General features: G+C 44.0%; 1 protein-coding gene across 8 annotated transcripts in view; it reads left to right on the forward strand.

Annotated features, from left to right (window-relative positions):
• The window catches only part of WNK2 (WNK lysine deficient protein kinase 2), a 120,288-nt gene that overhangs the window by 40,835 nt on the left and 53,142 nt on the right, over positions 1-26,311 (forward strand). For all 8 annotated transcript variants that reach the window (XM_051793214.1, XM_051793215.1, XM_051793217.1 and 5 more), the window contains exons 3-8: positions 845-1,065; positions 5,629-5,786; positions 15,555-15,643; positions 16,477-16,696; positions 19,180-19,468; positions 22,890-23,086. In XM_051793214.1, coding sequence (XP_051649174.1) covers positions 845-1,065; positions 5,629-5,786; positions 15,555-15,643; positions 16,477-16,696; positions 19,180-19,468; positions 22,890-23,086 — 1,174 coding nt within the window. The remainder of the gene's footprint in view (positions 1-844; positions 1,066-5,628; positions 5,787-15,554; positions 15,644-16,476; positions 16,697-19,179; positions 19,469-22,889; positions 23,087-26,311) is intronic.

Raw genomic sequence — 26,311 nt, forward strand, 5'->3', positions numbered from 1 at the left:
CATTTGTCCCTGCGTTTGAACCGCAGCGGTTTGACAGGCAGGATTTTGGCCCCCATCTCCCTTTCCTGCTCCTCTGTCTCGGTTATGCAACTCGAAGCTATTCTCTGGCTTGTTTCATTTTCCGCCTGCGACGTTTGGATTTGTCGGGGTGTGTTTTGTGCCTGCTTTTTGTGCTTGTGTTTGCATGTTTTGTCAGGAAATTCAAGCGGAATAGCACTTGAATGGTAGAATCGCTTTTAGAAGCAGAAGGGGCTCTAGGTTATCTCCTAAACAATATTAATTAATAGCTTCTGGTACTGGCAATCTTGTTAAGGTTGATATAAAGCAGTTGGCATGAATTCTGGAACAGATTTTCAGCCCCAATGGGAGCAGTACTCAGCCAGTGTGCTCCTCTGCCAGTGCATTAGCAGGTCCTACATCTTCCCCAAAAGTCCCCTCCCAATCAGTGCCTCAGGTAAATGGAAAGAAATGCAGATGTATGGTACAGAGGTCAAAGTCTTGTGATTAAAATTAAACTGCAGTGTGGTTCTGATTTGAGTATATGAACATATTCTAAAGCTGTTCTCTGCATGAAATAAATTGCTGAACTATTAAACTTGCAAATATTTGGTTGTATTTGCAGAAAAAATGCTTATTATCTTCCTCCCTAAAATTGAATGCTCTAATTCCTGCTTTGAAAAGATCTATTTCTTTCAATTTTGGGATACTTCTGTGCTGCTATTATGGCATCTAATAAGGGGCTTTTATCCATAGTGGAGTTTCAGCTGTTAAAGCCCCTGGAATCTCTAATAAAATGTTTTCATTTCCTTTTCATTTCCCACTTGTGTGTATGTTTGTGCTCTAGGTATCTGAAGAGATTCAAAGTGATGAAACCAAAAGTCCTGCGGAGTTGGTGCCGGCAAATCCTGAAGGGTCTTCTTTTCTTGCACACAAGAACTCCACCAATAATTCACAGAGACTTGAAATGTGACAATATTTTTATTACTGGACCAACTGGATCTGTGAAAATAGGAGACTTGGGTCTGGCAACCCTCAAGAGAGCATCATTTGCCAAAAGTGTAATAGGTAATGCTCCTGTCCTCCTTGGCTTCCCTCGGGCGGTATCGTGGTTGTCTATTTAATATCTTTCTTTCCCATTTTACATTAGTTGGTTTTTAAGTTGATAGTAGAGGTTAGAGTATGTTTGGGACCGTTACCTTTATACTACTATAAAAATAGGAGTCAGTAGATAATGATATCCTAACTTCCTCTTCTCTTTCCTCCTGTGTCATAGTGGTAAAGCACTTTTTCCTTGGCTCGTTAAATGGAGTATTACTTGGGATCCACAAATCCTTCTCTCTCCCTCAAATGGAGCAGCAAACATTCAGCAGCCTGTGTGTGTCCCCCTTTGAAAACAGGCTCCGTGCCTGCTTAGAGGGAGAATCAGAAGGATGGGGAAGAGGAAGGATGGAAGGATACCCTGTGCTCTCCCTAGCAAGGGAGCACAGCAGAAACCTGGGAAAGCCCTGGGAATTCTTCTGCCTCCAGTGGTGCTGGGATGGGGCTGGTTGCTGCTGCTGTTGAAAGGAGAGGCTGTGGTGCCTCTCTCCTTTCCAGGGAGACTGTGGGGAGCTGGGCTGGCTGGAACATCATAGCCCAGTGCTGGGGCAGCCACAGGACAGGCTGCAGCTCTCGTCCTGCCCACACCCTGGCAGGGTCTGCTGAAACTAAGTCTGCAAGTTATTAAAAAAATAATAAGCAGCTACAAAATGTAAAGAAATTTTCACTTGAATTCCTTTCAGTGCCTTCAGGGACCTACAAGAAGGCAGGAGAGCAACATTTTGCAGGGCCCTGCAGTGATAGGACAGGGGGTTATGGCCTTAAACCCAAGGAAGGTGGGTTTACATTAGATGTTAGGAAGACATTCTTCCTTGTGAGGGTGGGGTGGCCCTGGCGCAGGTTGCCCAGAGAAGCTGTGGCTGCCCCATCCCTGGAAGTGTCCAAGGCCAGGTTGGACAGGGCTTGGAGCAACCTGGGCTAGTGGAAGGTGTCCCTGTCCATGGCAGGGGTGGAATGAGATGAGCTTTCAGGTTCCTTCCCACCCAAACCATGTGATATGCTGTATCCAATGCCCTGGGTTGGTGCCCATGTGAGAAGTGTTAGAACTGGGGTTTGCTTGAACTGGGAGAAGATTTTCCAAATGACTGTGGAAGGACATCATTCCCTTGCAAAAGTTACAGTGAGTGTTTTGGGTGCAAATGTCATGTTTTCCTAAATTCTCAGTTTGTCTTTTTCACCCAGAGAAGCTTCTGTATCCAGTCTCCCTAGTTCAGACCTGCAGGTGATGTTTCTGGGAAGCTGCAAGTTCCTGAGTAATGTTGCTGGAAGGGGAAGAGGAGATACCATGCATGTATTTCAGCTTACAATATAAATGGAAATTAGATTCTAGTCAGTAAGAGTTGGCAAACTGATAGTGACAGCCACTGGTCCCTGACTAGCTATGAAAATAGCACCTTATCTTTCCGGCACTAGTTCCTTAAATAATTGTTTTGGCATCTAAAATTTTCAGATATTATTATTCTTGTATAATTATTTGCAATCACTTGCACAAAAATATTGTCCTTAATGCTTAGGGAGCCCAGTATCATTGAAGTCAAAAAGATAGAAATTTTGGATATATGCTTGGCTGCTCTAGGTCTGCTTAACCTCATGGTTTTTAGTGAAGTCATGTTGGTTTACATTTGTTAAGTTTCTCTGGTTTTTAACTTCTAATAATTGATGGTCTTTTTTCTGTTGAAGGTCAGTAATTCTTCAGATAATTGTTTTGCAGGATAACAATTGTCCATTGGACATAATGGAATAATATCAGTAATAGCAATAGTGGGAATAATGTAAGTAATACCAATATTTGGTATTGGTAATACCAGTACTGTGAATAATTCCAGTAATACCAATACTGGGTATAGTATCAGTAGCACCAATACAAGGAGTAATATCAGTAATACCAATATTGGGAAGAATATTGGTAATACCAATACAGGTTTTTGTAAAATTAGTTGTGAACACAACACCATCAAAATACACTCGTGTCAAAAAGGAATTGGATGCTGAAAGGGCTGCAGGATGCTGGCAATGTGGCTGCATTCATTTTGGCAATAAAACCGAGCTTATCATTTTCATGAGTAGTGCTGCTCCAGGGAGAGAATTAGGAAGGCTTGGGAACACTGGTGATGAGTAATTCTGCCTGCTCTGCAGAGGTAGCAGCTTTAAAGGCATATTAGTAGCTGCAATTTTACATTGGCTTGGAGGGATGAAATCAGCATGGCTGGGGTCCAGTTCCTCCCTTGCTGTGCCCGTGCCATTGCTGGTGCTACCCTGACCTTGCAGTGTCTCTGTGGGAGCTGAGCCAGGGCAAACCTCGTCCTGCCAAGAGGAGCTGAGGGGATGCTGAACAGCTTTACGTTTAGGTGCTCTGTTTTGTTGAAGGATACTTGTATGTATTCCTTCCCCACCCCAAGGAATGGGGGGAAATGTCATTTTTGTGCTGTTTTGGAACGGTGTCAAGAATTCCATTTGCTTCTTAGACTGTTGCTGTCACATTTTCAGATTTCCTTTAAATGCTCTGTAATTCATGAGATTTGCTCCTGCTGCTAAGTAGTGTTCCTTCTAAAACAAGGCAGCAGCTCCAGAACCCTTCCCTGTGGCAGCTGTTAACCCGTTCTGAGCAGCAGCCTCTGCCTGGGGGACAGCTGGGAGAGACACCCAGGGAGCAGGCACTGGGCTGAGCTTCTGTGACACAAGTCCAGCTGACTGACCAAGACTAGAGGAACGAGTGTCTTTTAGGTGGAAGGGACATAAACGAGGGAAGGGATCAGTCCTACATTTTGCAAAATGAATTTACAGCAATGTGTGTGCTGAGGCTTGTTTTGTGAGTTAGGCTGAGTCTCCTGCAGAAAATATGCAGAAGCAGAGTTTTTAACTGACAGACCCTAAATTTGGGAGTCATCTTTTATGTTGCCATAAAAAAAAGTTTAGGACAAGTCATGGAGTCCTAGAGCCACAGAATGCTTTGGTTTGGAAGGGACCTTAAAGATCATCTCGTTCCAATCTCTTCCATGGGCAGGGACACTTTCCACTAGACCAGGTTCCTCCCAAGTCCTCTCCAACCTAGTCTTGGACACTTCCAGGGATGGGACTTCCACAACTTGTTTGGGGTCTTGGATGATGGCTTCCAGCTGGAGGAGGGGAGATTTAGATTAAATATTAGGAAGAAACACATTACTGTGAGGGTGGGGAGGCCCTGGCACAGGTTGCCCAGAGAAGCTGTGGCTGCCCCATCCCTGGAAATGTGGAAGGCCAGGTTGGACAGGGCTTGGAGCAAGCTGGGCTAGTGGAAGGTGTCCCTGCCCATGGCAAGGCATTTGAAACAAGATGGTCTTTAAGGTTCCTTCCAATCCAAAACATTCTGTGATTCTATATGCAAGAACTATTTCCTCTCATTACATGTTACTTTAATTACAGTTGTGCTTTTGCTGCTGATGCAGAGATGTCATAACAAAGTAATAACAAGCATTACTACTGGAATTATTCACAATACCCGTATTACTGATGGTATCTGCCAGGGCTGGGGGCAGTTTGGGTGCTGAGGTTGGACAGGCAGAGTTTATCTGGGTCCTTCTCATGGCCCGAGACCTCTCACGCTCCTTTTGGCATCCTGACAGCTTGCTGCTCCTCTCCCACAGCACACAACTGCACTGATCCCTCTTCCTTTGTCTTTTTTACATGTAAAAAAGGGAATAAACTAGGCATGACTCCTAAGCATGAATTGCAGTATGAGATACAATTCCTGGAATAAATGATCCAAGTGTTAATAGTTTCCCTTTTTGCTTTATAAGCTCACCCTTTTCAGAGTAGTTTGCTGAGCAAATGCTACAGGTGCTGTAAGTTGCTGCTTGTCCCAAAGCTGCAGCTCCCTGTTAGGAAGCCATGAGTACAGAGCCTCACTTTCTATTTACCCAGTTGCATCAGATTTCTGACATCCTAATCCCTGTTGAGTAGGACCTTATTCTGTGAGTAGCCTCATTGATTTGTCCCACTAAACCAGTGACAGAATTAGGTTTGATGTTTTGTGCGTGACTCTGTAGGTGATTTGTGGTACTACTGGCTTTCAAAGTGCTGTCTGTCTGCTGGGGGTTGCACTGCATATCTGGAGGAAACAAAAAAATGCAAATTTGCATTGATAAAAATGAGCAGAGGTTCTCGTTCCTTCTCCCCTTTTCACATCCCCAAGCCTGTACACATCCCTCTCTCCACCCAGGCAGGAACCATTCCATCACTTGCAGTGTGGGCAGACAGTAGGTCATGGCTCATTTTCTTGTTCATTTTTAAAATTTTGACATTTTTTCTTAATTTTTCTTTCCCCCTCACTCTCCCCTTCCCCCTCTGGATTATTACCAGCAAGCCACGGGCATGTAAATCCGTGTGTTGACTTTGGATTTCTTCCCTGGAGGATGCTTGAGCTCCTTTGAAATAACCTGGCATGGGCCCACAGTTGTACTGGGTACATTTCTTACAGGTGAAAAAGCTTGTGGTTCAAGCCATTCAGACTCCTATTAAAAATGGACGTTCTCTTTGTGTGTGTCTGTGTAGGTACACCAGAATTCATGGCCCCAGAAATGTATGAGGAACACTACGATGAATCCGTGGATGTCTATGCGTTTGGAATGTGCATGTTGGAAATGGCTACCTCAGAATACCCTTACTCAGAATGCCAGAATGCTGCTCAAATCTACCGAAAAGTAACCTGTGTGAGTACATCTCCTTAATTTCTACTGGACTGTGGCACCTGAAGGTTTCAAAGCTTGTTTTGATGCGAGTGCTGTGTTGTTGAGGTATCTGAGGTCTGGGGGACACAAACCTGTTGCAGGTTTATGTGTAGGCTTGTAATTCCACAGTTGGAATAGTTGTGTTTGACTGTGATGCAGCTGCATCAAATATTTTCAGTGACCTTTGCGATTGATTTTATCTCCAGCAGCCACAAATACATAAAACTTGGAAGAACGAGCAGGGAAAAACCTTTGCTCTAGTCTTGCCCTCTAAATGAGGACTTCTCAGACTGGATAAGGTTGGCATTCACAGCTTCTGTGAACAACCTGCTCTAGCACCTCACTACCCTCACAGTAACACATTTCTTACTAATACCTGATTTAAATCTCCCCTCCTCCAGTTGGAAGCTGTCACCCAAGTCGCCAGACAAACTGGTCCAAGACCAGGTTGGAGGGGACTTGGAGCAACCTGGGCTAGTGGAAGGTGTCCCTGCCCATGGTAGGGGTTGGAATGAGATGGACTTTAAGGTCCCTTCCAACCCAAACCATTCTGTGATTCTGTGATCTATGAAGTTTCCCACAAAGCTAAAAGGACTAACTTTTAGGTTACAGTTTAAATGCTTTTTTATGCAGTGGAGGGTGTTTGATTTGGATTTCCAGCCCAGATTCTCTCTGTTTGTATGTGTAGCAAATTCTCTGAAGGTACAAAAGGGCAAAGATAGCAATATCTAGTTTTGGAGTCAGCCAGGGGAGCTTTAGATGTGCATTTGGGAACTCAGCAAGGTCCGGTATCCCCAGGCAGGAACCAGGGTAATGGGTTTGCTGCATTTTCAGTGAGTTAGACTGGAGGACTAGTCAGTTTAAAGTAATGTCTGCACTGGCTAAAATCCCCTCTCCAACACCCTCACTCCAGATGATAAATGTGTTTGTCTACATGAGCTAGGCTGCAAATGCCTGAGAAAACTCCTGAGTCTGTAAGATGCTCTTGGATTAAAAATCACTGACTGCAGAGAAATGGGACTTGCCAAAGGCTTTGGCAGTGGTGGTTTTCCTCTCTTCTACTTGGTTGAGTGAAACCAAGAGGTGCAGGAGGTTTTCTTCAAGGTGGATTAAATCACGCTGACTGGTTTGGCAAAGATTTTCCCAAGCACTTCTTTCCATCTAATTGCTACCAAAGAAGAAGGTGAGCTGTGTGGTTTGGCCCTGGTGCATCACCAGAACATGCAGTCTGCACATTTGGCACAGGACAAGGGTAATCCTTGAAAAAAAGCTGCACTAAAACTGTCAAAAATTAGCTACAGATTCATTTCTTGCATCTATATTGTAGAAAGAGTAGTTAGGCTTACATAGGAGATACATTGAGCAGATCCATCTCTCAGTCTCCAAAAGCATGGTCTCAGAATTAGTTTCTATTCCTTTTATCTGACTGCTTGTTATGAGTAAAAATCTCCCCAAATGAGATTTAGTAATAACTGATTGATTTTGAAAGGTATTTGAGACCACTTGCCTTCTCCAAGAGGTTTAGGGAATCAGGCTAGAATAAATTTTTTGTGCTGAGGGTGGTGAAACACGGGCACAGGTTGCCCAGAGAGGTGGTGGATGTGCCATCCCTGGAAATGTTGAAGGCCAGGTTGGATTGGACTCTGAGCAACCTGGCATAGTGGAAGGTGTCCTTGCTCATTGCAGGGGGTTGGACTGGACTGGATGGCCTTTAAAGGTCCTTTCCAATCCAAACCATTCTGTGAATCTCTGAGATGTGGTGCTGTGAAATCCTGCTGGCAGCAAACACTGCTCCAGGTGGGAATTGCATCTTCTGGTGTGCTGTGTGCTGATCCCTCACACTGGGTATAGAGATGGTGTCACCAGATACCAAACACTCACCTGTGCCAGATGAGGGGTTTATGTGCAATGTAATTTTTATAGGTATAGTTTGTATTGTTCAGTATCTGTCTTTTCCCACCACTGAAGACCAGGATACTGGGAAGTTGGTACTCTTGTAGCTTGCTGTACTGGCCAGCTGGGATGATGCTGACCTGGAGGTAGAGGGAGAATTCAGGCTGCTCGAGAGGGAATTTAAAAGTTGAAATCAGTATCATCAGACACAGGGGAATGTCCCTGTTGTGACTTTCTGAGAGCAGGAAGCCACATCCAAAGAAGGGAAGCAGCTTTATCCCATTTTTGTGTAAACTGTGCAAGCTGACATTTGTAGCTTGATAAAGCTGAATCTTTCCAATTAACTGATGCCTGGTAGTTTAGCTCTTCTTAAGAGTGTTGCTTTCAACACAGAGCTACTCAGAAATCATTTTTGATACCATGGAAGGCCTCAGAAAGTGCTCAGTTCGTCCCTGTGGCTGGAGCAGCTCCCTGTGGCTCTGCAGGGAGGTGAGTATTTGCAGCCATGGGTTGCTGGCTGCTGACTGCACTCTGCACCACACCATGGGCTCCAGCTTCTCAGAGACATGGGAGAGGTTTGATGGCTCAAGGCAGCTTCTTGCCTAAGTCCCTGTTATTCGAGGTCAGATTGGACAGGGCTTGGAGCAACCTGCTGTAGTGGAAGATGTCTCTGCCCATGGCAGGGAGGTTGGAACGAGCTGATCTTTAAGGTCCCTTCCAACCCAAACCATTCCATGATTCTGTAGCCAATTGTTCCACGTTGTGGTGCTTTATTGCAGTGTTACTGCCTTTGGCACAAGGGATTTTGTCTCTGTTTTGGTGTGTGGTCCTTCAGATGTGCTCTAAATGCCACCTGTGTGTGCAGCTTAGGGGACACCTCCTTGGACTCTAGAGCTTCACAGGGTGGCTGCAGGAGGCTCTTCTAATTTTAGGCTCTGGAGCCTTGTCTCCTGCATGTGATACCAGTCTGGTACCTGATATCAGCCATGCTTAGCTGTTGTTACTGGGAATGTATTTGTGCATCTGGAGCCACGGAGAACATCAATCTCTCACTGCTCTGTGCACCCAGAGAAGCAATGTGTACACCTCTTAGGCATCTGGAATATGGGTAATTAAGGCTTTGCAAGGCTCCTAAGCCTTACTTATCAAAACAATATCCAAGATGGCGAAGAATAATGATTAATCAGAGGATTCCTAATTAGATGTTATATTTCAATTTGCAGACTTAAGTAGCATTTTTTTTAAACACTGATGGAAGCCTGAGCCAGCTCGATTTCTGTGACAGTAACCTTTGCACAGCTGAGGATTAGATGGTAAATTATTACAACTTTGAAAAACTGGCCTTGTAATGGCAACTTTAGAGAGATGGGAGATGATGGTTGTCTGAAGAACAAGTGATTGCAGAGAAGCTGTTGAAAGGTCACTGCAGTGGGTATCTTTGAAGCAGAACTGCCTGACAGGAAACACTGAAGCCAAAAATGTCAGGTTCTGGCATGGAGGGTGCATTTACTGTGGTTTTCAGCTGAATTTGGGGCAGTAGCAGTGGGAGCGAAGGCACTAGGATTCCTTAGATGGCAAAATTGGCATGACTGGTGTTCCAAGGAAAGGGTTAACCAGCTCCCTGTGGAGTGGAGAAAGCCCAGTCAAATGCCATGGGCTGCACAAACTGTCAGCCAGGAAGGAGGAGCAGGGGGTGGACCTCTGGGGTGAGGGTGCAGGAGGAGCCTCGTGTCCTGGGGGAGATCCTCTGTCCCAGGAGGAACCTTCTGGTGGGCTCAACAGCTTCTCTGGAGGAGCTGCATCCGCAGGAGAGCTGGTGACAGCAAGGGACCCTACTTCGACCCCGTGAGTCGCCCCGGCGCCGCAGGGGCTGGGGGACGAGGGATGTGGAGGAGGAGGAGGAGGTGTAGAGGTCTGGGGTGTGGGGTCTTGAGCTAGCACCATGCAGTGGGGTCTGCCCTGAGTGAGGGCAGTGCCCATATACAGACAATAATTCTAAAATCACTTGGGTGAAGAGTTAGGGTTGGTCGTGCAGCAGCTCGTGTGAGCCCTGGGGTTTATAGGCTGAAATATAGTCTAGAAAAGGAGTGTAGACTAAACCCAAGAGGCTGAGTTAGGCTGTTTTCTTCCAGTATTAGTTTAGGTTTGGGGCTCTCACTGGAGCAGAAGGTGGCTCCGACCTTCTTGAATGGAGAGGATGCAGAGACCCCTGAGTGCTGCAGCTTCTCAGGGAGATATTTCCTTACTTTTTTTGTGACGCTGGGGTTTTTTTTTGTACCAGAAAGGTAAACACTATTTTTAGTGTTTTAAATTGAGGGTTAATGCACTGTAAAAATTTGATTGCTGTGTCTGGCTGCCTGATGCTTTTTTAAAAAAAGTATAAAATAAAATAACTCTCCTTTCCTGTATTGGGCTCAGTGTGGCAGTGCCAGCCCCTGGAGGTGCTGATAGAATCGAAAGGGGTTGGAATTGCTGGCTAGAGTTTGTATCAAGGAGCAATAACCAACAGAATCTTTAGACTACCTCCAGCCTCCTGTTGTGTCCCACTGGGCTGTTCCCTCCGCTGCCCAGCACAGGCCAGGGATGATTTGAGTTTTGCCACTATAATTTTTTTTTTAATAGTTCCTACTCTGTGTCCTAACACTCTACCAAACCCTTACCTGCTACTGGCATGTAAGATACACCTGAAGTCCTGGCTGTCCAAGTCACACATGTTGGCAGTCCTTATTGTTGTAGAAAATACCAACCGTACCTTTCTGAGACATTGTTATTTCAGGATACGCCACATTCACATGTCTGTAGTGTAAAATTATTATGCTTAATTTATTTCAGTGACCTATTCTGCCTGACCATATTGTCATGGCTTAATTGCTGTTGTAGGTTTTGCACTCCTGTTTTCCCCTGTGTGTGGCTGTATGTATGTAAATGTCCACGGCAGTGGTGGTCATGTTTGGAACTGTGTAGAGGGGCTTCTTTCTCTGCCAGACGAGACATGCTTGTTCTGACTTGTCACCTCCCTGTGCCCTTTCAGCCTGAATGATGGAGTATAAACATTACAAAAAAATGAATATGTACCATAAATAGAAAATACATCTTTCTCAAGCAGCGGAGCCAAGCCACATTTACCACAGTTCACTTTGAAGTGATTTCCTGGTCAGCATATTTGCTGCGCCCTTCGTTCTGATGCCATAATCTCATTTTTCATGCATAACTTGATGGTTTTTCTTACTCAGTTTTTTTTTGTGTTTAATCATTCTGCCAAGTGATTCTGATGTAGACAACAGTGATGAAACACCAGCGTCCATGACCTTCCCAGCCCAGTGTTTTCTTAGGGATGTGCTGCAGAATGCACAGCAGAGCAGCTGCATCTCCCACGAGTTTCCGGGCACCTCCTTGGATTTAGCAGCACAAACCTGTGCTTCAAAACAACCCACACGGTTATAGTGTTCTGGTTTGCTTGTAAAGGTTTCACATTGTTTGATTTTGTCCATGTACTGGAGGTTTCCTCAGCACTCTCAGGCTGTAATGCCATATTGCTCACACTGACGGGATAAATGCTGTGGCTGTGGCACAGCGACAACAGGCAGATAATGCTGTGAGTGCCACTGCATGGACTTCTTGTGGGGTTTGGAGATCTTCTTAGGTCTGCAGGTAATCCTCTTAGGTTCACTTTAAGATGGAGTGAAACAGGTGAGTTTATAATTGCACACGGTTAACGTCATGGAACAAAATCCCGGTAAAATTGAGAGCTTTACCTTCATTTCAGTGACTTCAGGGTGCGGTTTCAGTTGGAAACGTGTCTTCAGCCTTTTTGGTAGATGGTTTTTTCTCCTTTTTTTAGGAATGACATGAGACTAGAGATTTCCCTTCAGGTAGAAGGTGGAGTGTTAGCCCAGAGCAGGCTGTCTCTAGGGTGAAAGGGCACCTTCTGGGGGACAGGAAAGCCCCTGGAGAAATTCCTGACTGACATGGGTCAGTCATACCGTTGACTTGGCTGGTGTTTGCTGTGTACCTTGCAAAGCATCATGTGTTGCTGTCCCAAAGTGTGCTCTGCTGATGGAAAATGGCACGTGGCTGTTTTTAGACCTCTGGAAAACAAGCAGCACATTTTTTCCCCCAGCATGGAGGTTGCAGCTTTAGTGTCCTGTATAGTGCCTGGCTGTAGACTCAGCTACCTTATACTGGGGGGCAATGGATTGCAAATCCAAGTGCTTCAGAAAGAAGGGGACAGGAGTTAAGTGGTGGTGAGGGATTTAGAATAAGTTATCCTGTTTGAGACAGAGAAATTCTAAAAAGGGAAATTATTTGATCTCTCATTTTACTCTTGGATTATGTATGTGTATGTATATTTTAACATTTGAAGGATTTGTTTGACATTATTCTTATTCCCCTTGTGCCCCCCAGCCAGCCCTGCGTTTCACGTGTGGTGGGGTCAAGTTCACTTTAGTTTACAAGAGGCTGTACAGCTTTCAAACTCTCATGGATAATTTCTTAGCTAATATACTTTGAGTTGTGGTGCCATTATTCCTTGGGAATGCTCGGAGAAGACAGATGGCTTTTGTTTAAATGAATGAGATGAGTCTTTTGGTGGCAAATAGAAGCCCCTTCATTGCTGGGAGGCACCGTGCCGCGAGGAGGGTTTGCAGCATCCCAGTGAGATGGCCTTGGAGAGTTTAATGAAGAGTAAGGAACAAAAGCGTCCTAAACCATATGGGCAGGGTGAAAACACTTTGGCAAAGCAGCTTTTTTCAGTACTTCACTCTCCTTGTTTGTTTTACTCATCTATTCATAGCTTAGCTGTTCGGCACATGAACACAATGGATGTTCGAGGAGGAGTGTTCTTCAAAAGATGGTGAAAGTAAAGTGCTGTTGGAAGAGTTGGTTTGGTTTTTTTTTTTTGTGAAAGCAGTTTGTAAGGTCAGTATTGGAAATCAGTCATTAGGGATTTGCTAAAAGGGCTGTTTTCAGGCAAACCTGATTTCTAGATGCTCAGCGTGTCCCTCCCTCCCTGCTCCATCCCAGTCATGTCAAAGTTCAAGCTGAACCACGTAAGAAAATTAAGTTGGGAGAAACTGTGATATGCCTCATGGTATTTGTGCCTCTCATATGTTCACTTTGTGTTGAGATACCCATGAAGTGCTTATAAAAATTGTAAAAAGCAGCTGGCAGGTTCCCTTGGGTGTGTAAACATGCAAGCAATATATTTGTCTAGGTAGCTGCAAGTAGAGATTTATCCTGCTTTCTGTTTTGAATTACCAAGAACTTCTTCCAGCTCCTCCTTGGAGAACACACTCTGCTCCTGTAGCTTTAGGGTGAATTAGGACACGGAGGAGTCCTGCTAGAACTGACTTTTGGTGGTGCTTTGTTTTTTTTTGTTTCTAACTCAGGTATCAGAGCTCTCTTAAGTGCTCCCCTTGGCACACTGGAGTCAGTCTTGGTTTTGCAGGCTGGGCACTCCCATGCCTTTTGACAGGTTTTTCTAATACACAAAATTTGAGCCCTCATCTCATAAGTAAGATTTAGGTTTGCTTAAGGAAATAATTCTTTTTAGTGGGTCACAGGCAGCCAGCCGTGTGTACAGATTAGTTTGGTTTGTTCCCACAAGAATGGGGGTTTTTGGTTCCTCACAACTTTCTCCTGAGGCAAAATTGGGGAGCTGAGTCTTGTGTGACTATTCTGTATTTTTATTACTTTTTTTTTCCAAAATTTATGAATTACATATTTCACTCTAGAGTTTTAAGACAAAAAGGGAGTGGCGGTTGACCTGAAATTAATTAATTAAATAAAGTTTGGAGTAGAATCTGAGGTTTGAATGGCAACAGAATGTTCATAAAAACATAATGTTCATAAAAAGTATAATCTGATGCCAGAATATTCAGAAATTTTCAGAGAGCTGCCAGCCCCTCACTGAAATTCACACATAGATTTTATTCAAGACTTAATTCAGTGAATTACTTGCAGAAAATCTTTGAAATACTTTTTTTTTTTTTTTTAATTCAAGGCAGCATTGGATGAGCCAGAAGTCAACGCTGCAGGGCTCCTTATCTGCCACTGCATGAGCTATTATTTACTGTTATTCCAGGGTGAAACTTTAAAAGGATTTGAATGGAGTTAAATGTCCAATTCCCATTCAGTTATGTGCTTAATCACATTCTGGGTTTTTTAGATAAAGGAAACTGTGTTTCCTTTTTGTTCTGCTTATCGACTTCATTGGAAATACTTGGGTCCTTAAGTGGTAGGATCTAACTGCATAATCTCTTCTCAAACTAATTTTGTCAGATTTTCGTCCATATACACATCTTGGTTTAGTAGGTGGAGATGTTGATGTGTTTCTAAAAGGGAATCAATTCTCTTGTGATTTAAAGCTGGACATCACAAATAAAGGATAACTTCTTGTGTTGCCATGTGTCATCTGTAGCTGAATAGAAATGTGGAAGGCATCCACAGGAGACTTTCTGTGGATGGGAGGAGTTACCAGTGTCCCAGCTCTGGGGCTGGCAGTTGCTCTGACATCCTTTGACAGGAGAGTGCTGAGGTGGCATCGCTGGAAACCACGGCTGTTCCTAGGGGAGCATCCCTTCCTCCCTGTCCACAGCCTGCAATCAGGAGAAACTATCACTCTGGGTTCTGAGAACACCCAGCCCCACATCTGTGCTGACTGCTCAGATGTTCCCCATTGGTGTTTTTTTGGTATATTTTGGATATCTGTACGGAATGATGACACAGTGTATGAACTGTTACTTAGCTGAGAGCTCACATACCTCTTCTCCTACAGTCTGTCCTTATGTTGGTAAGATCTACGTTATTTTTCTATTATATGTTATTTTATCCAGGCTCTGTACCCTGAGGTGGATCATGCTGAGTTAAGATCTTGGTCCTGAAATACTAGACAGTGGGGAGAGCTGATTTGTGACTGTCCTAGGAATGCATTTGTGTATCCCTTTTAAATCCTCTCCATCTTCTTAACACAATCCCAGCTAACCTTAAAGAAATGCAAAGTATCCCTGTTGCACCTACAGAGCTGAGCTCCCAATGTGGGGACATGGATTCTGCCTCTCCAGGTTTTCTTTTGCAATGAGCATTCGAGTTTTCTCCTTGAAAGGCCACACTCATAGGTTGCTGTTCCAAATCTAGAACTATTCCCAGGAAAATGTTAACATTTGGCAGAGATTTAACTTGATTTATAGGCTGCACCTGCTCTACCACACATTCCCAATGGGATTCTAACAATATCCTGGGAAATTCAAGAGCACCACAGAGCTGTTGGGTATATTCTCCTGCTTTCCAGCTTTGTTATTAGGGTTGATTTTTAATTTTTTATGGGAACTGGGATGTTGGAGAGTGTTTGGGTCATAGAAAAGCAAAAGGTTTGTGGGAAACAGGAATATGGACTATTCCAAGGTATTTTGGTTAATTCTCAGCACTGGTTAACTGAAGAAAAAACATGATTATTTGTCTTTATTCATTTAGTGTTTTAAGAGTTAAGGCAAAAACATAAAAGGAATCATTTCAGAAAATGGTTATTTTTGAAATTTAAAACTGGCTGTTTCTTGAATATTCACTTCAGAGTCCACAGGATATAAAGGTAAAATTTGCAAAAGGTGGTAAAGAAAAAGGGATACTTGCCCTGTGTGTGGCTGAGCTCGTGCAAACTAGTGTACTACTTTTGAAGTGCAGTGGTACTTAGAAATATGGTAGCCCTGAATCTTAAACTCAGTTTTGCATTAAGACTAACAACTTTAAAGCATTAGTTACTCCAAGGGTTGAATTAACTGTACAATGTAGGAAAAATATGCTTAATTAAGAGATATAAGGCAATTCTTTTTCAAACTAAATTGTTTTTCTCTATCCTTTTAGGGTATAAAGCCAGCGAGCTTTGAGAAAGTTACTGATCCTGAAATTAAAGAGATAATTGGGGAGTGCATCTGCAAAAATAAGGAAGAAAGGTTTGTTTCAAGTGATCAAGTTTTGTGTTAAGTAATGTGCGTGCAGGGATTTCAGAACTGTCTGTGGAGTTTTGTTCTTTGTGGATTTTCTGTGGGGCAGGAGAAAGCACAGAATAGGAATGCAAATATGAGTGATTTCCTGCTTCCCTGGCACACAATGTCAGGACAAGTGCTGTGGTGTCTCTCAGCTCCAAAGGATAAGGTCAGGAGGCATTGCTGTGGACCTGAACCTGGGTGTTCCAGTAGCAATTTCTGGCTCTGCAGTCCATAACATTTCCCTTGGAAGGTTCTGCCTGGAGCACCAAGTGTGGTGAAGGTCCATGTAGATTCATCACAAGCTGTTGTAGCAGATCCCGTTGGCCTCAGTGGCCTCTGGATATGGAGACATGTTGTGCATTGTTTCAAGCTTCAGGTTTAAAACCTGATCTTTGGCTGGTCTCTGCCAGTTTCTCCAGTGCTCAGTGCTTCCTGTCTTTCCTAAATACAGTTTTTAGGGACCTCAACTGACTCCCTAGAGGGAACCTCTTCTTTAGTACTCCTTAGGCTGAGGTACTCAAGAAAAGTTGAGCAAAGCAATAGTCTGCATTTCTGTATGTGCTTGTGGTGTATGAATGTTTCTGAAGCTCTGAGAAATGGAAATGTCATTTTTTTCACTTTCATTTCATTTTCAGTAACATGGGAAATTCCATGTCTTTTCAAAAAGAACACAAATTTGTTATGGGTGGACACCAAACATACTGTAAATGTTTCCACCTTTAACAGCAATTTCTTGTCACAAACCTTTCTGAATTGCTTGACTTGCAGTATTTGAATCTTCTTTATATCCTTTGCAGATATGAAATTAAAGATTTATTAAGCCATGCCTTTTTTGCTGAAGATACTGGGGTAAGAGTGGAACTTGCAGAAGAAGACCATGGTAGGAAATCCTCTATTGCCTTAAGACTCTGGGTAGAAGATCCTAAGAAACTGAAAGGAAAACCCAAAGATAATGGAGCCATTGAGTTTACTTTTGATCTGGAGAAGGAAACTCCTGATGATGTTGCACAAGAAATGGTAAAATAAACTTCTCCTGACAAAAATGTGTATATATAAAGTAGTGCATAAGTCTCAAAAGACAGCAGGAACAAGTCTGGTAAAGTAACTCCACTTGAACCATTCCAGGTGTCCAGTTTAGGCACTTTGCATTGATTTTGGAGTGAATGCTGCAAGAAAGGGGTAAACGGGGAAGAACTAATAACTGAAATATATTGTTTGCCATGTATGAAAGCAGATGCCTGAAATAACATTTCAAATAGCTTAGGGACCATAAAGGTCTGGTCCACTTTTATGTTTTGCAAACTCTTTTGCCAGTTTCTGTAGGCTGTTGAATGTCTTCGAATGTGTTTGGAATCTGTTTAGTTCCAGGCAGCAGCTTGAAACAAATTAGAAGAGCTCAGAAGTTCAGTCACAAAACTTTCTGCACTGAATTCTCCAAAACTCCTTTTCCCATCTTTTCTATGGTGTTCCTTAGGAGGAGTGTAGATGAGGAAGGTCTGTGGTCAGCCACTCTACCGCCAAACATTGATAGGAAACTAGATTCACCCAGTTAGGAATAAGCTTTGGATTTTTTAACAGATAAGTTTAACTTGGTGAGTTTCTGTGTCTTCGTTAACTTGTGGAGTTTTGTTAGAGAATCTGTGTTCCAATTTCACTACATTGTTCTTGAACTCATATTTCAGTGGTGCCTTTACTGCACCGTTCCAGCGTCATGGAGGCTCGGAGTCAGTAAGCTCTGAGCCGAGGTCTGAACTTTCCTGTGCTTGCAGAAATGCTATTATAATCTAAATCCCAAGGGTTCCCATTTAACAGTGTTGTCATCACCACTCCTGTTCTGCTCAGGAGGCACTCTTTTTGGTAATGCTGCCTTGCTCTGCTGGGAATCGTCACCTTCTGCTCCAAATTTAGTGGGAGGAATTCAGGCTCCTCTGTCTTCTTGTCATTAGTCTGCAGTAGGTCCAGTATTTTTCCAGCAGTGTATTGTTACAGAACTATTTAGTTTAAAAGTGGCTCTGCTACAGTTACCTACTGTTATATTTTGCATTTAAATATTGGTGGAAATATCTGACATTTTGAAGTTCTGTAAGTTGCTTGGTCCACAGCTGTGATGTTTTGTTTTGAAGAGGAAATGACTCTAGTAAAAAGTATATTTACAAGGATCATGCCCAAACTACAGTGACACTGTACCCTTTCCCAAATAATTTTAAAACCTGTGTTCTGCATTAATAGTTACCTAAGTGACTGTCCTGAAATGCTTTCAAACTTCAGGCTGTTGCAGGGGCAGAAAAGAGGGACATTTATTCTTAAATGTCTTTTTCTAGTCCTTATCAGTTGTGGAACACCAAAGCCATGTGCTTTCATCAGTTTGTTGTTTTATGTGCTGTGGAAGAGAAGAATGCAGGAGACCTCCTGAATGCAGGCAATTATTTATCATTACTGGTGTGGTTTTGGTAGTTGGGCAATCCCACCTGTCCAAAGGATGTGGCTAAAAGGAACTTGAAGTGTTCTGGTGGGTTTGGAGCCTGAAGTCAGCTCTCCTAATCAGTAGGGACTGTAAAGTGGCACATCTTCATTAAAATGAACCTGTGTTTTAGGCTACTTTACCCCCATTAATTTTAAACAGTGAAAATTTAAGCTGTGAAACTGCCTCACGTTTGGGCAAGAGCAAAGCAGGAAAGCCTCTAGATCTCCCCCATGGATACAAGTGCTTCCAGATCCATTGAATATGTATGTTAAGAATGTAGGGAGAGCAGACAAAGCTCTGGTAGGTTATTATTAAATGAAAATTCATACCCTGTGCTGGAGGAGATTATGCGAACAAATAGCACAAAGATGAATTTCCATTTCATCTGTCAAGTGGTTGAGTTCTGAGAAGCCTCGTCCCCTTTTCCATCAAATGGGAACAGTCTGCATCGAACTCACTGATGGGCTTTTTGTTTATAAAAGTCAATCAATACTGACTGACTTCACTATTTAAGAGAAGTTAATTTGAGACATAATTCTGTTAACATCTTGTCCCTCAGAGATTGCTGTGCTACTGGGCAGAGTAATTTGGGAAACTGTGTGTGCTGGAAAGGTTAAGGCAATAAATTCAGATTTAAGGGTAGTTTGATTCACTCCAGTTGCGTTGTTCAAAGATTCTTTTTCCTGTTTTGACTATTCTTTTAGTGTTAACAAGAAAAAAAGAGGGGAACCCATCTGCCATTAAACTTGCTCTCCACAATGGATGTTAAGTGGTGAATAAATTGAGCCAATACCTATTCATATCTTAGAAATTACATACTGGGTTTTTTAATGCATTTGGGATAGAAGCTTTATTAAAAAAAGACCCCATCAAGCTCTCGAGTTCCTGTTCTCGTGAGAAATAAATCTATTTAAATTCATATTGTTTCAAACTGATGTTTTCTCTGTTAGGAAGAGATTTCAGTGGCACAGGTGTGTGACACGTGTGTGCACGTCCATGCGCGCGTGACCTTGCTAAGTCTGTGCCTCCTCTGCAGATTGACTCGGGATTTTTCCATGAAAACGATCTCAAGATAGTTGCCAAGTCCATCCGGGACAGAGTAGCGCTGATCCTGTGGAGGAGAGAGCGGATCTGGCCGAGGATGCAGTCGGAGGAGCGGCGGGACTCGGAGTGCCTGGAGAAGCTGAAGGCGCCGCAGGCGCAGCAGGTGCAGGTCACGTACCTGTCCCACACGGGGCACCACGTCCTGTCGGAGCCGGAGGAGCCGGAGGCGGACCAGCACCCCTTCCAGCAGAACCTGCCCACCAGCGTCACCTCCGTCGCCTGTAAGTCTCGTGGTCTGTGGGCACACGGTGATGAATCTCCAGGGGAAAAAGCCACAGTGATCCCAGCTCGGGGGAGAGAGGAACTGATGAGTGTGGGTTTGAACAGTAGCTCAAAAAACGCGACACATCACAATTTTGAAAGAGGCTCCCCAGGGCAGTGGGCACAACCCCAAGGCTGCCAGAGCTCAAGGAGCGTTTGGATGATCCTCTCAGGGACGTGGTGTGGCTCTCGGGGATAGACCTGTGCAGGGCCAGGAGCTGGACTGGATGATCCTTGTGGGTCCTTTCCAACTCAGCATGTTCTGTTAAAGTTTCAAGAAAACTATATAATACAGATATCTCTATATACATTCCTTCAGTAGCAATAAATACCAAAACCATAACATATTTTTAAGTGGAAAGGCAAGGAAACCTGCTGCTTGACACAAAAGCTACGTGTTTTCTGTGCTAGGTGGTGGGATCAAGTTCATGCAAAACATGATTTCAGAGCCTGCAGAAGTCGAATTGGCACCAAACTGATTGCTGATCCTTGTGGGTTCCTTCCAACTTGGGATTCTGTGAATGTGTATGATTCAAACTGGTCAGAGCAACTGGTGGCTCTTTCAAATGATGTTGGCCTTGTGGAGATGTTCATTGCAAACCAGACCTTACTGAAACCAAGGCACAGCAGGCTCTTGTGTTTTCAAGTGACTCCTGATGTCTTGCAGTTTTTTGTGATGCTCAGTTTTTTGTGTGCAAAGGTCTGTGGTAGGAAGAAAAATCCACCTCTGGATGTTACATGATGTAATTTAAGATTTCCCTGTTTTATGAGAAATGCCAACTGTGTTTTGGTCAGGGGTCTTGGGAGCACCAGAGCTGTGGGCTGACATTGTAATTGCTGTTGGATCTTTGGATCATGGTCAGAGGTTAATTCTGTTCTCCCATCCTGTCTTTTGCCCTGAGCCCATGGCCCTGAAGCCAGGGCCTGTTTGAGCTCCCCTGTGGCAGATCAGAGTAGGGGGTCACTGATCTGCCAGCCCTTGACATGCAGCTGGGGCTGATCCCGGGGCTATCCCCTGGTTTAATTCCAAGCACTGATTTTGGTCTATCTCTGGCTAAGAAACTCCCTGGTTTGGCTTGCAGAGCTTGTTGTCTCTTCGTTTGGATTCTGAGTGTCAGATTTACCCCCAGCAAACAGCACAGCACAAGGAAGGGGGAGTGCTTTTATTTTCCTAAAGTAACTCTGCCCTGACTCTGGCCTCTAAAATTAACCTTTGTTACTGACTCGAGCTCTGGTACTGAAATCTAAATCTGTTTGTACTTTTAACCATCTTGAAGGAAACATTGCCAGATATTCATCCCTGGAAGTGTCCAAGGCCAGCTTGGACGGGGCTTGGAGCACCCTGGGCTAGTGGAAGGTGTCCCTGCCCATGGCAGGAGGTGGAACAAGATGAGCTTTAAAGTCCCTTCCAGCCCAAACCATTCTGTGATTCTGTGATTTTTTGCTTGGAAGATCTGAAATTTTATGAGAGTTCTTTTCCTTTTTCCTAGCCAATTTTTCTGATAAAATCCGATATGCATATTTTCCTACAAAACAATTATCATAATGTTTCTGTTTTACTGTTCTGGACTTGTATTTAAGCACATTTGAGTTAAAGATGCATTAGCTTTAGCAAAGACACAACTGCTGCTTTAATTCAGGTATCGTATAAAGGGCTACAAAGAGGTCTGCTTTGAATTCTGAAATATCCATCCATGCCTCTACAGGAAAAATGTCTCTACAAGATATTTGGCCACATTTGCATAACACTCACAATATTGCTGTATTCAGAAAGCTTTTTATTTGAATCTAAATTGAGCTCATTTTATTTTTTTGGATCATATATTTATTTCATGCCAATTCCTTTGAGGAACACTGCAATTATGACTCTTTTTGTTTCCAGTGGTGCAACAAGGCAATTTGTGCTTCCCATGATTCTGCTGGACATGAGTTGGCAGAATTTTATACTAAATATAAGCCCCCCAATTTATTTCCTATTTCTCCTCAACTTTTCACCAACACTTGGTGTTATTTGACAATTTACTATCAGAGTATTTGAACATTTTCTTAGCATAAGACCTCTGTAAATTAGAGTGCCACCTGTTCATGTAATCTGAGGTCAAATGTAAAAATGGAAACTAATAACTTAATGTGTGTTGTTCTATAAAATCCTGAGGCTGACTCACAGCTTTTACCTTAGCACTTGACTGTCATACTTTTTTTTTCCCCTTTGAGGTCCTGAATAATTGTTTGTAATAAAATGGAAGTGTTTATGCAGCAGAATTCCCATCGTGAGAGAGAGCTGTGTTGGCTCTTCAGAAATGAACTGAATAAATAGAGAGGGGAGTTTAATTTAGGAAAAAAACCCAAACAGCTGGGAGAATAGTTTGTAAGTACTGAAGAGAAATGTCATCTCTGGTGCTATTAAAAAATAATTTTTTATTTAAAGCCAAATAACTAAAACCCCATTTAGAATATGGAAAAAAGAGACGATGGAAAGTGTTGGAAAAAGAAATGGTGTTTAAGCTTAGCTGTAACTTAAGCCATTTTTTTAAACTGCATTGCAGTTTTCTTTCATTTTTTAATTTTTAATCTCTTAGAAGCTGTTTGTCCTTTGTATACATCCAGCTGCAGTCTGATTATCTCATTTCCTTTCTCAAGTGAAGAAAGCAGTAGCTTCTGCTCAAGAAGAGCTGGGAACCTGTACTTTACAGGCTTTAAAAGTCGTGAAGAAACATTTTTAAATCAGTAATACCAATATTTCCCCTGGACAAAGGACCTGGTGCTCTCCCAGTGCCCGTAGTTCTGCAATTCCACAGGTTCACTGGACAAATGCTCCATGAGAAACTCCCACAGAGTGTGCTCTTAACTCACTGAAACCTGCATATGGTTTTGTGTCTGACCTGCAGCTTGAGGTGCTGCTCTACATGCAAGCAGGGCGTGACTTGCTGGGCTAATAAGTCATACAGCATAAAGAATTTTGTGATTTTCAGTGTTGCTAGTAAAAAATGGTGTTGAAGTCAGTGCATCCCTGGGAGGTGGAACTCTGAAAGAGCCCATGATCTGCTCTGAACATGACAATTGGGATTACCTCTCCTTTCATCCTACAGAATCTATAGACGTCTGCAATTCTTAATGTCAACCTTATGCCCTTTAAAGGAAATATTAATGTGCCTAAAATATCACTGTGCACAGAAATCCATGGGGATGCCTTTTGGCTTAAGGGAAACAGTATGTGCCTTTTGCAGAAAATAACATTTGTGTTGTATAATTTATTTATATAACAAAAGGGCCAGGGTAGTAAAAACGCTAATTGCATAAACCACGGTGACCTTGCTCTAAAGTCGTCGCTCGAACGTTTGGGGTTGTTGGGCTTTTAATAAAAATTAACTGTTCTTTCAGCTGACAGCACGTTTGACAGCGGCCAGGGCTCCACTGTTTATTCTGACTCCCAGAGCAGCCAGCAAAGTGTCATCTACTCGTCCCTGCCCGATGCGGTGCCCCCGGCCATCCAGCGGGTGTACAGCCCCCCCCTGAGCGAGAGCCAGCCCGTGCCCCACAGCCTGCCCCAGCTCGGGCACTACCAGCAGCCCTCAGCAGTAAGTCTAAAGCTTTTTTTTTTTTCGGATCATTTTGTATCATTTTGTATTCAGTATTACCATTGATATTCTTGTTTCTGGAGGGTGCGGATTCCGGGACCCTCTTTATGTGTTCCTCGCTCGTCGCTGTGGGTGGTGACCTGCTCAGTGATACATTCCTGGTGGATGTGAAATGGGTGATGGTGCCTGAGTCGTGGTATTTGCCATCCTGCTTCACTGGCAGCTGTCATGCTTTCAGTAAAAAAGTTCCGTATCAATTTGTTGATGCTGAAATCCGTTAGTGGCTTTGCCACAAAGCATAAGAAGGACATGGACCTGTTGGAGCAGTTCCAGAGGAGGCCATGAAGATGCTCCAAGGGCTGACGCCCCTCTGCTCTGGGGACAGGCTGGGAGGACTGGAGGTGTTCAGCCTGGAGGAGAGAAGGCTTTAGGGAAGCCCTAGAGCCCCTTCTGGTGCCTAAAGGGGCTCCAAGAGAGCTGTGGAGGGACTTTGGACGAGGGCCTGGAATGGCAGGACAAGGGAAAATGGCTTTGAACTGCCAGAGGGCAGGGTTAGATGGGATATTGGGAAGAAATTCTTCTCTGTGAGGGTGATGAGGCCCTAGCACAGGTTGCCCAGAGAAGCTGTGGCTGCCCCATCCCTGGAAGTGTCCAAGGCCAGGTCGGACGGGGCTTGGAGCAACCTGGGCTAGTGGAAGGTGTCTCTGCCCATGGCAGGGGGTGGGATGAGGTTGTTTGTAAGGTCCCTTCCCACCCAGACACTCCGGTGATTCCCTGATTCTGTGTTTACTTTTAATCTGCTGCACGTGGTTGCAACTGTTTTGTTTTGCTCACTGTTGGTGTAGTCCCGTGTTTCTACTCCAAGAGCCCCTGGCTCTGGTGTTCCCTCCAGCTCTGACAAGGGTTACAGGGTCATCCAGTCCCTGCCTTTGGGGCTCTTGGTGTGGGTTTGACCTCGTGTGGAGTCAGCGATGTATGTCCCTTACTGGGGCTCCAACACCAGGCACTGGCAGCCCTGTCAGATGTTCCCACTTGCTCCCATTATGACCTCGGCCAAAAGTTCTTCATGGAATTGCTGGTGCAAGGACAAACATCCGCAAGTGAACAGAGATCTCTGAGTGCTTCCAGCACGTTGTGTCCCTGGGGAGCTGTGGAGGACTGTGTCCCAATCCAGCCTCTGTGCCCCTCACGTGTGACAGGCCACCCTTACACTGCGTCTTGCTGCCTCAGTGACCCCATCCTGGCTGTGATTCCCACGTCCCTTCCCCAGGAACCCGGAGAGGAAGATGCTGATCTGCGGGGGAGAGGAGAGGAAGGGGGCACGTGGCCTCCAGTGGCTCTGGGGTCCTGCAGGCTCTGCAGAGCTCATGTGTCCTCACCACTCTCCTCAGGCATGCCCAGACCACTCATTTTGGACTGACCAAGACCAGAACACGTCAGAAGCCTCAATGCCTGCTGGAAGTTCTCACTCCCCAGTTAACTGACTCCCAGAAAATGCTGTGTTCCAGCCCCTTCCCCAGAGCAGGGGGCCCTGTGGCAGGTGTTCAGACCTGCTCTGTTATGGGAATCTTTACAAGTCAGAATTGGCCAAAAGACCAGTTCTTCCCCCAGGGGTTCTGCAACCCTGCAGGGGTTGCAGAAAACATTCTGCCTTCTGAATCCTCTGATGGCCAGGAAGCAAGGAGCACTGGCACCGGCTGCCCAGGGAGGTGGTGGAGTCTCCTTCCCTGGAGATACTCAAAGCCTGTCTGAGCAGAATCCTGAGTAACATGCTCATGGGAAACCTGCTTGAGCAGGGAGATTGGACTGGATGACCTCAGTGGTCCCTCCCAACCTGAACCATCCTGTGACTCCTCTGTGAGAAGCCTCCACGGTCCCATCTCAGCTATCAGTGCACACTGGGGACTGGAACACCCCAAGCAGTAAAAATGACAGTGATGACGTGGTACTTCATTTTTTTGTTGGTTGCATCCTCTTGGTCTTAAGAGCAATGCCTTAAAGATCACGGGAGCAAAAAAATAGACTCCCCAGGCAATTATTAGTAGAGATAAGATATAGAGCTGGTTCTTTAACGAAGGCCTTCAACCACCAGGAGTACAGAGACGTTTGTCCCATGTGTCCAGGGGTTCCACAATTTATGGTGTTGTCCATCCAATCCCAGATCTATCCACCCCCCAGATCCTTCCCAGTTCTGCCCCCAGCATACCCCTCCAGAACTTGAGTCAGGGGTTCCTCAGGACCCCTTCTTCCTCATCTTCCTCTTCATCACAGCACGTACAATCTGTTGGAGCTTCTCCCAGGTTAAGGATTTGAAGGTTGCTTTGACTATGGTGTACCTTGTTGTAGAGGCCTGGGGTGCAACATTGTTAAACAGAATGAAGGCCTGCCTTGAGAGAAGTCTAAACAAACTAAAGGAATTTAGAAAGTTTGATATGAAATGGGGTAAAAGGGTTATGTGTAAACTACTGTGCTAAAGGGTGACAAATTATACAGGTACATTAAAACCTACATTCATTACACAACTGCTTCTAAAATCTACAAAAAGCTAAAAATCTAAAAAATCCAGAGGCATCAAGAGAAGAAAAAATTAAATCCAGGAACAGTGTTTTTTTCCAGATTTACCCTACACACTTGGGAAGTGCCTCGTTTCCCCTGATTTTACCATATATTTTTCCAAAACGTTGCCAAAAAATTCCGAACTGTATTTTGGAAATGCATCAGTTCTGTTCACTTGAAGGTAAAAAATTCATCCTTGGCATCTGTAGCCAGCTCCCTCTACTGTGGAAAGCACTTTTCCTATGGGCACACATCTCCTGGAATGGATGGGATGAATCCTTCCTCATTTCTTCTTCACCCGAAGCACCAAATGAACCCTTCTAAATGTAACACTCCAAAAGCACACCTTGAGCAGAATTTATTATCAAATCAAGCTGTGCAGCACATTCTGTCATTCTTTTTGTTGATAGGTTCTAGTAACTTTAACCTAAACTTGTTGATTGAGGGTTTGAAAAGACAACATCCTTCAGTCACAAGCAAAATATTTCTTCTACTTTTTATTTTCTGATGGGTCTGCCATGTTTTTTTCTTCCTGTGATAATTTAGGTTAAGAGTCTGGTAAATCTAAAAAAACACAGGAAACAAAGTCTGATGAAAAACCTTCTGTTTTCCAATTAAAAAAAAAAGAAGAGTTGCTGTAACTAGGTATTATTGACCAAGTTGACAAGC

The sequence above is a fragment of the Manacus candei genome, unplaced genomic scaffold, assembly GCF_025592945.1.
Source record: "Manacus candei isolate 608988 ecotype Guabito, Panama unplaced genomic scaffold, ASM2559294v1 h1tg000036l, whole genome shotgun sequence".
NCBI classification, from domain to species: Eukaryota; Metazoa; Chordata; class Aves; order Passeriformes; family Pipridae; genus Manacus; species Manacus candei.